Source organism: Anoplopoma fimbria, chromosome 2, assembly GCF_027596085.1.
Source record: "Anoplopoma fimbria isolate UVic2021 breed Golden Eagle Sablefish chromosome 2, Afim_UVic_2022, whole genome shotgun sequence".
Lineage (NCBI taxonomy): Eukaryota > Metazoa > Chordata > Actinopteri > Perciformes > Anoplopomatidae > Anoplopoma > Anoplopoma fimbria.
In genome coordinates, this window is record NC_072450.1 from 2,080,055 (window position 1) to 2,096,264 (window position 16,210).

A 16,210-nucleotide genomic window follows, 5' to 3' on the forward strand; every position below is an offset into this window, starting at 1 on the left:
CCTTTGGACGATGTTTCTATTTGCCTGCTGAACTGGTTTCTTTGACAAGATTCTTATTCAACTTGCCTGATGTTTCCAGAACCCTGGCCAGTTCTTTCCATCCAAAATCTGGGGAGAATTTGTAAATCTGGCACGAGCCAGATTCTGAAAGGAATCCTTGGAAAAATTGACCAATATTTTGAAAGGGGTTTTGGTTTTTCCTGACCTCCTGGGATTCACCCAGTCGTTTCCCGAAAGTCACATGGTAGCAGGAAGGGCTCAATACATACACTTTCACTTTTCCAGTCTGTCTAATAGCTGGAGCCCAAAACTTGCTCAGATGTATTTGTACTTTTACTAGCTGGCCTTTCTGAACTTAGTAACATTCCAGCAACTACTGTGTGTGTGTGTGTGTGTGTGTGTGTGTGTGTGTGTGTGTGTGTGTGTGTGTGTGTGTGTGTGTGTGTGTGTGTGTGTGTGTGTGTGTGTGTGTGTGTGTGTGTGTGTGTGAGAGAAAGACTAACATCTTGTTTCTCTAATATTTTAGCTTTCTTAGACACTTTAATTTTCTTTAAAAATATTTGAAAAATGAACATGAATTTTTTCTGACATTCAGCTTAAAGAGACCCTTCAGTCCTACGTCACAATTATATCAAGTTTTTAGATTCACAAGTTTTTCTTCCACCCACTTTCTTTCAATTTCCAATCAAGTGAAAAACTACACCAGCAAATTATGCTTTGTGAGGTGTGCTGTTAAGAGCGTTGCAGGTTTGTCAGCTTGCATTAACACTGTATGCAGCTGTTTAGGGCCACAACCACTAGGGGGGCCACACGATCAGTGTTATGTTCCGTTCTGTTTAGTGTTTGTACAGTGTTCAAAAGATCTTGGATATTTTTCTACAACCACTTACTAATCCCTCTAAACGCACCATGACTCAAAACACACATTGCTGATATTACTGGGGAAACAAAACAGTTCAACTTTGCATTTTCGCACCTTCAAGGAACAGTGTGTGAGATTTAGTGCCATCTAGTGGTGAGCTTGGAGATTGCAAGCAACAACATGACCCTCCGCTCACCCTTCCCTTTCCAAGCACATCGGAGAACGACGGGGCCCTTTAGGTAGGGAGAGTTATCTTTTGGACTGTATTACTACAAGGAGCTACTCGTATCAATACTCGGTTCTTTTCATGACTAAATGATTGCTTTTAAAAACATATATAGAATTTTAAAAACAAATATCTTCAGAATAGGATTACAAGTTATTTATAATTTAGATATAACTACAAATAGTTTCAAGAGCAGCAACCACAATGTTTACAACAGCAAAGTCACTTTATAAAGTAATTAGTATCTCCCTAAAATGTCATTAAAATAAATAACGTCCCTAAGTGAAGTTTATAAATGGTAATAATTAATAATGGAGAACACAGACATCAGATAGTATCAGTCATTCCTCCTGTCCTCTGTACTCCTGTCTGCTTTGTCTCAGCCGACAGAGACATTTACAAGAACAAACTAAGATAAAGAGTAACTAAAGACAGACAGATTCTTTTTTAACTGGTTTGTTAAAAAATAAAAACCTTTGGTCTATCGTGTGTTTGTAAACATAGCGGCAGTTTATGAAACTGGCCAAATAAATTAGGTTTAACGTTCGTCTACATGCTTTTTAAACAGACCAAAACATGAAAAAGCACCAGTAACGCTGGAGCTTATCAATACTCCAATCTTTATTAATCATTCAATACCTAGTTTCGGTAGCCGTCCCTACCTTTATACATTTATTTGCCTGTTTTACATGAAGCTCTTTGGTCATATTTGAAAATATATTGATTGTTTATTACTATTTAATTTTTTTATTGGAGATTTAGGTTATTTGATTTAGATAGAGAAAAGGAGAGAGGAGCTCAGTGTAATCTTAGAAGCCTCCCAACAGTCTTGGCCTGTAGCAGCATATCCAGGGTCTGGTCCAAGTCAAACCTGAGCCAGCCCTAACTATAAGCGCGATCAAAAAGGAAGGTCTTAAGCCTGCTCTTAAATGTGGTGAGTGTGTCTGCCCCACGAAATGAAACTGGAAGCTGGTTCTACAGAAGAGGAGCCTGATAACTGAAGGCTCTGGCTTCCATCCTGCTTTTTGATACTCTAGGAACCAGAAGTAACCCTGCATTTAGGGAGCGCTGCTCTCTAGTGGGGTAATATGGTGCTATAAATTCCTTAAGATAAGACGGTGCCTGGCAAATTAGTGCAATGTAGGTGAGGAGAAGGATTTTAAATTATATTCTTGATTTAACAAGGAGCCAGTGAAGAGAAGCTAATACAGGAGTAATATGATGTGTTTTCTTAGGTTTTGTTAGTACATGTGCTGCAGAATTCTGGATCAATTACAGAGATTTAAAAGATTTATTAGAGCAGCCTGATAATAAGGAATTGCAGTAATAAATGCATGAACACATTTTTCTGCATCGTTTTGAGACAGGATGTTACTAATTTTTGCAATGTTACGTAGGTGAAATAAGGCAGTCTTTGAAAATAGTTTAATCTGAGAGTTAAAGGGACATATCCTGATCAAAGTTAACTCCAATATTCTTTACAGTGGTGCTGGATGCCAGGGCAATACCATCTAGAGAAATTATATCGTTATATAATTGATTTCGGAGGTGATCTGGGCCTAGTAGAATAACTTCAGTTTCCATCAACTGGATGGGCAGAGAGGGATGCATTGAGACGAACTACTAGGGAAAGTAAACAAAAAGGTGCAGGATGAGATATTATAATTTGAGAGAAATTTATGTAGACTTTTGAACCTCATACAAGACACGACAGGATGACACTTTCATGAAACACCAGACTGTTTTCAGAGACCTGGGTTTCCTTAACAGGAAGAGAGAAACGGGCTCAAGGTAAGTACAATGAATATAAGGGAGCACATCTAAGAGTAGCATACAGTATCAAAGTACAAATCGATGAGCAAAAAGAGAAAACATAACAATGAAAGGCATCATAACCTCAAAATGCCTACTGGCAATGAATCACATTGCTTCACTTTTGTGTGTTTTGTGTTTTCAAGCCTGGGGACTCTGGAACGATAAGAACTGTGATGCTCTACGTATGTGCAGTCAACATCTCAGACTGAACATAAGGAGCTGCAGTTGGTTCAACTGTATCCACTTGTCACAGTTCTTCCTCCATACTGTCAGTAGCTCCATACTCCCTGTCACTCTGTCTCACTCACCTAATTGGCTCACTCTGTTCACCTGCCTGTCACTCTCTCTCAGTTCTCTCAGTTCACTCCGGCCACTCCCAGTTCCACTTCCAGCTCACCACCCAGCCACCTCTCTCTCACCACACTCTCCCTCACTCATCTAATCAGCTTCATGCAGTGCACCTGTCTCACCGGCTTTCCAGACTGCGCCTGTCTCGCCGGCTTTCTGGCCACTACCTGCACCTCCTGTCCCACCGGCTTTCCAGCTGACGCCTGTCCAGTCAGCGTTCAGGCCGACCTCTGACCCTTCGGCGTTCCGGCCGACTCCTGTCCCGTCGGCGTTCCGGCCGACTCCTGACCCGTCGGCGTCCCGGCCGACTCCTGGTTCAGCAGTTCCGGCCGACTCCTGTCCCGTCGGCGTTCCGGCTGACTCCTGTTCCGTCGGCGTTCCGGCCGACTCCTGACCCGTCGGCGCCCGGCCGACTCCTGTTCCGTCGGCGTTCCGGCCGACTCCTGACCCGTCGGCGCCCGGCCGACTCCTGTCCCATCGGCGTCCCGGCCGACTCCTGTCCCGTCGGCGTTCCGGCCGACTCCTGTTCCGTCGGTGCCCCGGGCGACTCCTGACCCGTCGGCGTCCCGGCCGACTCCTGGTTGAGCAGCTCCCGGCCGACTCCTGGTTAGGCAGTTCCGGCCGACTCCTGTCCCGTCGGCGTTCCGGCCGACTCCTGTTCCGTCGGCGTTCCGGCCGACTCCTGACCCGTCGGCGCCCGGCCGACTCCTGTCCCGTCGGCGTCCCGGCCGACTCCTGTCCCGTCGGCGTTCCGGCCGACTCCTGTCCCGTCGGCGCGCCCCGGCCGACTCCTCACCTGTCGGCGCCCGGCCGACTCCTGAAGCGTCGGCGCCCCTGCCGGCTCCTGACTCATCGGCACTCCTGCTGACTCCTGTTCCGTCGGCGGAGGACCACCAGAATCGCTGTCGCAGGGCGTCTTGGGTTCGCTGGATGCCCGGATGGCAGGTAAGTTTAGAGGAGGGGCCCATTGGAGAACGTCGGACCGAAGAGCTTGAGGGACGAACAGGTGGTTCTGAGGACAGGCGCTGGGACCGGGTTGATCCTCAGTCGCGGCTCTCACGGATTCCTCGATCTCCCACGTGAGGACCGCGACTTGGCAGGAGTCCAGAAGGATGGAGAGATGACCCGGGGTAGGTTCCTCCACCTCCTGGAACTGGCGGGAGTGAGCATCGGGCTTGATGTTGCGGGAACTGGGACGAGAAGAAAGGGTGAAATGGAACCTCGTTCCTCGTCCTGCCAACTCCTGACCCGTTGGCGTCCCGGCCGACTGATTTCCCGTTGCCGACCCTGCCTGTCTGGACTTCCCTGCCTCGCCTGTGCCCCGGTCAACGTCTCAGCCTTCTGTCCCAGACCACGGTATTCCTACCTTGCCTCTGCCCCGGTTAACCGACTTAGCCTTCTGTCCCCGACCATGAGATTAGCCCTCGCTTCCTCTGGTTTCCGTCTGCCTGATCCCTTGTTCCTTAAATTATCACTAATGCTACTTCTCGCATTCTATTGTTTAAGTGGATATTATCTCATTCACTGTATGATGGCGTTGCATTCGTGTCTGTTCATTTGACGTTACTGTGTTCTCAATTTGCTGGTCTGACGGATCGCTTCTCTATCTCTCGATCTAACGTAACCGTTTTCTCATTTCCTTGTATAACGTGACCTGGTTTCTCATTTCCGTGGTCTAACGTGACCTGGTGTAGAGGGACAAATTTGCTCACATCCTGGTGTAACATGACCTGGTCTAGAGAGAAAAAAAAATTCATTTCCTGGACTCACATGACCTGGTCTAGAGGGTCCAATTTTCTAATTTACTGTTCTTATTTGACCTGGCCAAGATGGACCCCTTTTTCTCATTTCCTGGTTGAAAATTACCTGGTCTAACAGGACCGTACTCTCATTCTCTGGTATGATGTGACCGTCTTCTCCTTTATCCTGTTTTAGGTGACTCCTACTATCTTTTGTCTATTCTAACTAGACCCCACATATTCTGCGATCTAAAATGACCCCAACTATCCTGTGCTGTGGCCTAACATGACCCCCAACTATTCTGTTCTGCGGTCTACCGTGACCCCTACCTATCCTTTTCTGCTCTCTATCGAGACCTCGCGGTGATCTGTTGAGATCACACCATATTTTACTGTGGCCTATTAAGAACCGCACTCTCTGGATCTGGATCTGCCGTCTACCAAGCCCTACCCTATCCTTTGCTATCGTTAACTTGACCACTTTTGACTCTGGTTTAATGTCACCTCATGAAAGCTCCCTTTAACAAGTTCAAGGCGGAGAAGTCCAAACAAGTGGGGTCGGCAACGGGAAGTCAGTACTCCTCTGAGGCCGCAGAGTCCGGATCTTCAGTAGGGTGGGTGGAGGGGGTCTGGAGGAAGGGTTCCTCGGACCCAGACGACCCTGACTAAAGAGCCTCTTGAGTGTCTCTGGCAGGGGTCTTTCTCCTGGAGGGCTGGTCCGGGTGCTGTAGATGGAAAGCAACAATGAGTCGAGGATCACAGATGTGGCGAGCTGGAACCCACGAGGAGTAGGCCGGGACACCGATGGAACAGGAGTCGGCCGGGACGCCGACGAAACAGGAGTCGGCCGGGACAGCGACGGGTCAGGAGTTGGCCGGAACGCCGACGGAACAGGAATCGGCAGGGGCGCCGATGTGTCAGGAGTCAGCCTGAACGCCGACTGGTCAGGAGTCGGCCGGGACGGCGACGGGTCAGGAGTCGGCCGGGACGGCGACGGGTCAGGAGTCGGCCGGGACGCCGACGGGTCAGGAGTCGGCCGGGACACCAACGGAACAGGAGTCGGCCGGGACACCAACGGAACAGGAGTCGGCCGGGACACCGACGGAAACAGAAGTCGGCCGGGACGCCGACGGGTCAGGAGTTGGCCGGAACGCCGACGGAACAGGAGTCGGCCGGAACGCCGACGGGACAGGAGTCGGCCGGAACTGCTGAACCAGGAGTCGGCCGGGAGCTGCTGAACCAGGAGTCGGCCGGGAGCTGCTGAACCAGGAGTTGGCCGGAACGCCGACGGACAGGAGTCGGCCGGAACGCCGAAGGGTCAGAGGTCGGCCTGAACGCCGACTGGACAGGCGTCAGCTGGAAAGCCGGCGGGACAGGAGGTGCAGGCAGCGGCCAGAAAGACAGGCGCAGTCTGGAAAGCCGGCGAGACAGGCGCAGTCTGGAAAGCCGGCAAGACAGGCGCAGTCTGGATATCCGGCGAGACAGGCACAGTCAGGAAAGCCGGCAAGACAAGCTTAGGGACAGGCTGAGCGAAGGTCTGCGAAATGGCTGTCGTGAGCTGCTGAACCTGGTTAAACAGGGCAGTCCAGGCCTGGTTGCTGCTCGCCAGGGCGTGACGAACATCAGCGGTGTTGGTGACAACCTTGGTCTCGCGTCTCTGGAGCGCCTCTTCAATGAACCCGAACCGGGCCTGTGACGAGGTGTCGAACGTCTGTAATAATCTACAGACCACCCAGGCCGAACAGTGTTTTTATCCAAGAGTTTGCAGAGTTACTTTCCCATGTGACATCAAAGTACGACAAAATTCTTATCTTAGGTGATTTTAACATACATGTCTGCTCCTCCAATGAATCGCCACCTTATCATGGTGGAGGGGTTTGTGTGCCCCAGTGATCCTGAGAGCTGTGTTGTCGGGGGCAATAGCTCCTGGTAGGGTCTCCCAAGGCAAAGTGGTCTCGGGGGAGGGGTCAGACTAAGAGCGATTCACAAAACCTTAATGAATCGGACGATGCAAGGTAGTGGCACCTCGCCTGGAAAAGGGAAACCGGGGCACCCTCCTGGAGCCAGACCCGGTAGCCAAACCTACACCCTTGTAATTGTCTCTACACCTAATTGCAGAAACAATTAGGTGTTCAGGGCGTGGTCATTGTTCCCGAACTACGTTATTTAAAACTTCATTAAAGAAAACTACACAACAGCATGGTATCCTTTCATTTCAAATGTTTATGGAATGAAATCCCTTGATGGGGAACTTCTTATTCTAAGTGTAGATACATGTGTTGTTCTTGTATTTATAAAAACGTGTTGTGGCTCAACCCACTAAATTAATATACTCTCAATCGTAAAATTTAGAGGATCGATAGCCATCCACTACTCCTAGTCCAATTTCATTATGTTCTACTGTTTGATTTTGGAGCTCTTGTTCCATTGTTATATTATGCTGTGGTTACAGAGAAAGTGTATCACTTAAGTAAAGAGGTCTGAATTGGTGCCGCTGTGTTTCAAAACACATTCAAATATGAACAATGACTCTGTAAATCACTACCTCCATTGCTAATTTAAGCAGTTATTCAGTGTATTTTGACAGTACGACGTCACTGTATAATGTCACAAAAGTACATGCGTACAAGTAAGTGCCTCGGTGGTATATGGCCGTGGCGTCGCGAAAAAGCGTTGATAAATGTGTTTGGAAGTGTACTAAGAAACGTCCAAGGTGACCAGTTGTTTCAGATCCTCCCAAATCAAAAAGTTTCCTGGACACTGACGAGATGTTACTTATTGGATAAGAAACCAGATGATCTGTTACTTCTCAGTCACAGGTGGTATATCATGCAGAGTATCTGTCTTTGGAAGGTTTGCTTTTTTGCTCAAGAGAGTTCAAATCCAGGTCATTGCGATCTTTCCATAAATATATTTTATTACATTTATTTCTTCGTATGAGGCTGTGATGCAGAGCTCACTTATACAATCTTAATCACCACAACCGAAATGAAATGCGGCTTAAAGATCTCCAGCATTTTGTTTATGAACGTGTGACGAATCTGGACAACATCTGCTGATGTTGAGCGAACACAACGCATGCACGCATAGGGAAACCAGTAGGTTCGAAAACCAGTTGGCACGTAACACCAGCTCCAGCTGAACATTGATATAAAGTCCTGACTTGGATCCGACATCGTCTCAGTTACCCGCAACGAGATGTAGAAAAGGGTGAGGAAAATGCAACCATTCGCATCTGATCGTGCTGAAATGACAACTGACAGCAGCAGAGAGGAGAACATTTTTAAAGTTTGACAGCAACGATGTGATTGGCTTAAGGAAACCGTGGCAGACTGGTTGGTTAACTTTAAGTGAAACCCACAATCTGCTGATAGAGTAGTCAAGTGGAGAGAGTGCCTGGGATTATGAATGACCAGGGGCATAAAGATAGTCTTCCTGACTGAATTTACACTAAGCTTCATGAGAAAGAAAATCAAACAAGGCAAATCCAGAAATAATTGCACATTTTTATTGATCCATTAGAGGAGACATACCATGATAATTTCCAGGTTCATACTTGTATTTTTGGTTTCAACTAGAAAATGTTTACATGCTTTAATGTTCAAAAAACAACATTTTCTCATTCAATTTAATGTTGCTTCATTGTAATGTAAGTTTGATAAAATGAACTACTGCTACATTCTGTCTTTCTGATTTAAACCTGTATTCACCCTCTGACACAGAGGGTGAATACAGGCAACAGCTTCGGTCTATGTTTACCTTCTGTCAGATGATGTTATTCACCTGGGAGTAAACTGGGCCACATTTACAATATTAACATTTAAAACTGTGAAATGGTCGATATAATTATTGTTTAGTTGTGATCCTGGCTCGTTTAAAGGCACAGTTTCCGAATATATGTGTATGTCTCCATAGATTGAGCATTTTAATACTTTTACAATATTTATAGTTTGTTTAGAACTGCTTCATAATAAAGAAGATATATGAAAACCTCACTTCTTACAATATGGGACCTTTAAGCATTTTTCTGATAATTGACCCAGGTCTAATTTTGGGCAGGAATACATATCAAAATTAAGATAGATTTTATAAATCATACCCATCCGTTGCAGTACTGGTTAAACAACCCTACAGTGTTGATTAATATAAAGCTGATTTCTGGTTACCTATTTACACAGGGACTGATTTTTAAAGTATTTCCTGAGTAAGTAAGTTCATTCAAGTAAATTGACACATAAGACACACCGAAACTCAATATCAATTGGTATTCTGCATGCTGTCTTAACTTTCAAATGGGGGCAAAGGTTGGTATTTGACCTTTGACATTCTGGCCTTGTACATGACCACTGCACTGATCATGCCAACAGCTCCAAGACATCCAGCGATGAATACCAGGTTCAGATTCAGGTGGAGCACTGGAGAAAAGAGAAGCACAACTCTTAATTTGGTCTTGTCCAAAGTAAAAATTAAACCCTCTCTGTTTTCATACCTGAGCTTTCGTTGCTCTCTGCTGATCTCTTTAAGCGCAGGGGACCCTGGGAAACGAAGTGTATTGAACTCTGATTGCCAGCTTCTCTCTTTCTTCTGCCGGAGTTGATACATCCCTGTGAACACCTGGTTTTGGGGCTGTTTGTGTCACACATCATGACTGAACAGCTGATGTACACCTGGATGCAACAGAACACGCTGTTATTATGGATCATTCCTGTTAGGCAGCAACATTTTGAAAAAGAGATGGATTTGTCATGTTTTTTTGCATCATATAGTGATAATTAACTGTCAGGAGAACATATTGGCTAATCTCAGGCATTCAAATGATAATCTTTATGGTTTATGTTGGCACAGAGCTAACAGGATGGAACATTTTGAGCTAAGTCGGTCACATTGAATGTCTATGAGAAGTGGACGTCGTCACTGTGACATCACCCTTTGGTTTGAAGCCTTGAGTTTGTCATTTTGGCCGTCGCCATCTTGAGGGTGGAAATTGGTCCTTTAAATTCTCTTCCCAAAATAGGTTGTGACAATGCTCTCAATGGAACTGTAGTCTTTTTGTTTAAGGTGAGAAACTACTAACTAACAAGATGGAAAATTATTCAAGATTTTTTTGGGGGTAATTTATGCATTTATGGCTAATAGTTGAAACAATCTTTTCTCTGAAGCGACAGGTCGTAACAACCAAACAAAATGTGGAACCAAATCTCAAAAGACCTGAGCTCAATTCTCAAAAGAAACATTTTAAAAATGTATTCTAAATTGTAGAATACAAACAAAAATACTAAAGAGGAAATATATTTTCTGCCTTCTCCTTTTGAACCACTTTTTTTTCTTGAAAAATTGCTCGTATTGGATTTCTCAATTAATCTTTCATAGTAAATAAATCTATTTTCTTTTGTATTCTTCACTTTTTGACGTAAAATATGTTTTGTTTTTATTAATTATTGATGTGATAAGTGTCTCAGGTGTCTCAAGTGTCTTTTGATTGGTTGTTAAGCCCTGTGGCTTCAGTATAAAAATGTGTTATCTTTGTGTATTTGATGCTTGATGAAGCTCCATGATAAAGTTGCATGAATTCAACCATTTTTCCACATTACTGCTTATTCCTTTGCACCTTTCTACCACGTGTGCATAAATTATCACTTAGTGAAACCAGTCAGATAAATAAAATGACATTATGAATTGGAGGCATTCGTTGAAGCATTTAGAGATTTCACAGAGACATTAGCAGTCCTTTGCTCCAGTCTGCACCTGATCACGCAAGCCGATGAACTTGAAGGCCTCCATGCTGAACTTGAATTGTCTCTGGTGGGAGGACTGATGGATTTCAACAGTCGGGTCCATTTTACATCTAGTCAGAGCAAAACAAAAGCAAAAGCCGCTTTAATTCTGTTCCTTACAATAGATGCTATTGTTGTTCTGTGGGTATTTACATGATGAGGAGAAGAACGATAGGTTATGCAAAATATGAAGTTAGTGAAGCATAAAGTAAAAAGAGATAATCATCTAGTAAAACATAAGAAAGAGAGACATTTCATTTCCATCCATCCATGTCATTTGTCATTCACACTTACAGGTAATTTGTTTACAAGCGTTCCATATAAAAGAAAGCAACAACTCTTTACAACCAATGGTGTAGTTTTTTTGTTTCAACAATAATGACACTTCTAAGCCAAAGTATTTGGCTTTCATCGTTGGAAATGTCTAAAAACGACATCTAATGTTTTAAACCAGCGCTGATTTTCAATGCTGCTTCTGAGATGGAGTCAGATAGAGGGATCATCCACCGTCCACATGCAAACCTACACCCTTGGTTGCCACTAGGTGGTGTACTCATGCCTACCCATTCTCAATGATGGAGTAGGTTTTTCGGTAGTTTTGGATGTCGTATGGTGAAGCTCTGCAGGACTCCACAAACATCTCAGCGTATTCCATGGAGGAGATGGCTTCTATCTGCATGTAGATCCTGCTCTTGAATTCACACTCCAGAGGGTATGAATCTGGATTATATGGGGATATGTATTTTTTGTTAGGATAGAACTCAAACTGGTATTTGAACCTGCCGAAGCCTTTCTCCACCACTTCAACGTTCTTCCTGTGTGCTCTGAAGCTCAGAGTCACGTTTCCACGTTTGGGGTACAGACAGTTGATTTTCACCTCCAGCAGACATTTCCTGGTGATCACGTCGGCTGAGTTGGGAACCATTGAGATTTTATTCTTGAAAATAAGATTTTCGGCGGTTTCCTGCAGATTTAAAGGTTACATATTCAGGCCTCGAACTGCTAATGAAAAGCAACACCAATAACGGAGAGAAGAGCACAGCGGTTAATGACATAATCACTCTGCGTTACCTCGAGCTCTGTGCCACATTTGTTGAGGGGGATGACGGCGTAGAAGTGAGTGCTGTTGGAGCGGATGCTGCAGGCGGTGTTGGTGACGTCTTTGAGCTGCAAATGATCCACTCGGACTCCAGGGTACAAAGATTTCTCAACCCCTACTGTCATTGTGGAATCATCGCAGATCACTTTGGCTTTAACTAGAGAAAGAGACATATATCTTCATGCCATTTAAAAAAATACTCATTATGCTAAAAACTCCATTCAGCAATATTTTCATGCAAAAAAATGCTTAATGTAGTATTAACAGTAATAATATTATATGTATAAAAAATACATTCATCAATTTATTCACTATGTATTTAACAGGCACCTTTAAAAACAGATATTACAACGTGCTTTAATAGACATCTTCAAATAACAATATAACACAGAAAGCCAAACAGTAAGGCCAGATAAAAGCAAGACAAATTTAATTATAGAAAGATACAAATAAAAGAATGAAAGCCATAAAAGATGATAAAAGCATAAAAAGAAAAGATCAAAAATATAGTAGCAAGTGACAATTCCAGGGTTCAAGACAACTCAGACTGTTAGAAGTTGAAAGCTGCAAAGGATCAAGACAGTTGACAGTTTCCTACACTTGCATTAAAGAAAACAGGTTTTATGACAATTGGGCAGACGCTCCTTCATTTACGACCAAATCTGTGTCGGGCCACGCTTTCTTTCAGCAACCCCCGTTACCCCCTATTGGTCAATTTAGAAAACATTATGGGAACATGTTTCAACAGCCTAATTAAAGATATAATTTAAGATATTCACAGACTTTTATTAATTCATGGCCAAATTTGCAACAAGACCTATGTACATGTTTGGAACTGGTGGCGCCTCCTATGGAAAGATTTCAAAAATATTTTTTTCACATGTGGTTCAAAAGTATGATGATGATTTATAGTCACATTTGTGGCCTAGTTTTTTTTTTTCATATGGAACGCCCCTTGGTGGTCTATTTCAATAACACTTTCAGTTTATGGTTCAGGCTCATATGTGGACATATCCTGCAAGTTTGGTGATTGGGCAACAGAGTCCAGGACAGTCTGACAGGAGTGATTAAATAGGATTTTGGATTGAAGGCAGTTAAAGAAGCAGCAGTGAAATGCTCAGAAAACTTGCTAGCAGACAGCAGTAGTATGTATAGAAATAAAAAAAATCACATTTTAAAGATGTAATATTTAATTCTATATTGATATATGTCACATGCTTATTTGTCAGTTGTAACTAGGGAACATAAGTAAGTATTTGTTTATTACCAGGAGAACCATGACAGAGCCAAAACACCAGCAATGCAGCCAATACTGGGCACTTAAACATATCTGTGAAGAGGTTGATGCTTCCCTAAGCTGGGTTCACTTAAATAGTAATCCGCTGCAGGTGATCGATGTGGACCACACAGATGTCTTCGGTTCCAATGCCTTTATTTCACCTCCACACCCACATTCCCTCTGCACAACTGACTGGTGAACAGGTGCTTCTGTATAAAATCAACATAGTATACAAAAGTAACTGTTAGAAATACATGAATGTATATAATAATAATAACTTATATATATATATATAGTACATGTATGTAATGAGTGGATCTATGATGCAGCTGTTCGGCAAGGAAGTATACACAAAGCATATGACAAAGTAACACACTGCTAATTATAATACAGGTAAAGGTGCAAGATACGAGATTGAGTGCATTTCGATTGTCTCTTAACAGCTCTAAACATGACCAAGGATCTCTCACTTACTTGCTCTAGAAGCACTCCACAGCAGATGACAGTTGGAATCGATCTGTGATGTCCATATTGAGAGTTGCAGATGTGTGGACAGCTGCAGACAAAACAGAGGGAACCTGGGCGTTGTTTGATTGCCCAAAAGTCCGTGTGAAGAGGAAGAGTTCAGATGGGGAGAGAGAAAGTAGGGGAGTAGGCAAAGTTTTTTTTCTTTTTCAAAGAGTAGCTTTCATTTACAAATTAGTTATTCTTCTTCTTATTATTATGATTTTAATTTTTATTGTTATTATAATTATTTCATTATTATTGCTATTATTTTTCTTTATTTGTTTACATTATCAATATGCTTGATTGTTGCAGAGAGAAAATGTTTTGGCAGGTGCTATTTGAGGAATAGAAACTCCTCCTTGAGTCTCCTTCAATTGCTGAAGCATTACGTCCTGCTTTTTCAATCCAAGGACCAAAAAGTTCATAAAACCCACGACGAGCAGGTTTTATCCTGTTCCTCAAGACAGCGAGGGGAGGAAGCTGTGTGTGCCGAATATTAACCCTCCTGTTATGTTCATTTGTCAGAAACCGCAATGATGCTCCCGGGTCAATGTGACCCGGTGCATGTTTAATCATCCAAAAATGTGTACATCATTACCAACACCATTACTAACAATTCAATCAGTATTTAATATATAATAATCATAGTTCCATTAGGATAACTCACTCGTTTTCATGAAAAATACATGTTCAAACCATTTTTTAGGTTCATTGGAAAATCCTAGATATAAATTGCATTAGTCTTAAATAACATATATTTTTGTTGAATTTTTGTTTTACATTTTGAAACTTTCTTTTTTTAATGGGGTGATGTAGATAAATAGAGATGAGACAACTCCTCTGTTCAAGGGAGGATGTGTCTGAAGATGAAGACCATCTTGAGGTCAATTCAGATTATGATGAAAATTCCTATTCCTCTTCCTCCAAGCAAGACATTCATGTAAAAAAAGGTGAAATACAGTGGTCATCCTCACCCAATATACGTCAGTCAAGACTGTCTGCTGAAAACATTATAAAGACATTGCCAAACCACACCAGGATGGCAGTGACTCGTGTCACAGACATCAAGTCAGCTTTTGAGCTGTTCACTCCCAACTCTATACAGAAACTCATTCTAGAAATGACTAATCTAGTTCCAGAGCCTCCAGAGCTGTCATCCTTAATTATCTGTTGCTCATGTTGTCTTACAGTGAGATGCTCTATGGCATGTACCTGCAGAGTGTAATGTTGGTTGGACTCCCAAGCAACCCTTTTGCATGTTTCGACCTGCTAAGTGTGGGCGGAGTTTTCCCATGGGAAAATAAAAGGTGCAGGTCAAAGTCATAATAGTCTCTATATTTCTCGCACAGGTGGGGTAGTGAGAAAGAGAGAGTGTGTGTGTGTGTGTGTGTATTTGTGTCTGTGTGTGTGTGTGTGTATTTGTGTCTGTTCATAAAAATGCCAGATCAAATTTACCCGAACAGCATCTTTGTAATATAAACATGCAGGGGGGGGGGTTGCAAATACATGATATGAACCATTTTTATTTAGTTATTTTTAACGTTGATATCTAGTTATCTCCTATTATGTTGCGGGTCAAATTGACCCGTTTTAAACTATGAAAATCTAAAAAATATATTTTTAATTACTTTTATAGTATGAAACTTGCCTTACCCCCTCCCACCATGTTTCACCCAATTTCTCACACACACACACACACACACACACACACAATCACACACACACACACACACACACACACACACACACACACACACACACACACACACACACACACACACACACACACACACACACACTTTCTCACTGCCCCACCTGTATATAGAGACTATTATTACTTTGACGGGCACCTTTTTTTTCCCACGGGAAAACTCCGCCCACACTTAGCAGGTGATGGGTCGAAACATGCAAAAGGGTTGCTTGGGAGTCCAACCAACATTACTCCCAATGGTGTTGGTAATGAGGTACAAACTATATTTATTAGTATTTTTTGATTTCTAACAACTTTTGGATGATTAAACATGCACCGGGTCACATTTACCCGGGAACATCATTGCTGTTCCTGACAAATTAACATAACAGGAGGGATACAAATATTTCTTCTATATTTTCAAAGTTTGAAACGGGTCAATTTGACCCACAACATAACAGGAGGGTTAAAGTTGCTCAACCTGGAAGGGAACAACCTGTGGTGAAGGCTTCTCAAACAGTAGGTTTCAATTTATTTGTATTTTTTTATTTTTTTATATGTCATCACAAGAGAAACCCACCCAGAGGATAGCATGTGAAAACGTAAATGAAGACCCTGTCCAGCTTGGAACAGACATACTTGGAAGTAACATAATCACATTCTTCATCATCTCCAGAAGTCTCATTCTCCTCATTTGGGAAGTCACACTTTCTCATTGCCAGAAGTCACATTGTTCCTCATATCCAAATCTGACATTGTTCATCATCGGAAGAAGTCACATTCTTTTCATTTCCAAAAACTTAGTTTTTCTCCATTTCCAAAAGTTCCATTCTTCCTAATCTCCAGAAGTTGCAGAACAGGTTTCCATCTG

General features: G+C 43.1%; 1 protein-coding gene across 1 annotated transcript; it reads right to left on the bottom strand.

The window, feature by feature from the left end:
• Nucleotides 1-9,271: 9,271 nt before the first annotated feature.
• On the bottom strand, nt 9,272-13,664 carry LOC129109000 (ZP domain-containing protein-like). Its single transcript, XM_054620907.1, has 7 exons — nt 13,617-13,664; nt 13,131-13,351; nt 11,836-12,020; nt 11,328-11,728; nt 10,736-10,835; nt 9,480-9,657; nt 9,272-9,405 (listed from the first exon to the last, which is right to left on the bottom strand). Exons 2-7 carry the CDS (start codon nt 13,189-13,191, stop codon nt 9,272-9,274), a joined length of 1,059 nt encoding a protein of 352 aa, XP_054476882.1. The 5' UTR covers nt 13,192-13,351; nt 13,617-13,664.
• Between the last annotated feature and the right edge of the window lie 2,546 nt (nt 13,665-16,210).

Coding starts and splice junctions, on each gene's coding strand:
- LOC129109000 (XM_054620907.1), bottom strand. CDS start 13,191: ATGTTTAAGTGCCCAGTATTGGCTGCATTGCTGGTGTTTTGGCTCTGT. Junction 12,021..13,130: donor GCTCTGTCATGGTTCTCCTG/GTAATAAACAAA, acceptor CTCTTTCTCTAG/TTAAAGCCAAAGTGATCTGC. Junction 9,406..9,479: donor AGAGAGCAACGAAAGCTCAG/GTATGAAAACAG, acceptor TCTTTTCTCCAG/TGCTCCACCTGAATCTGAAC.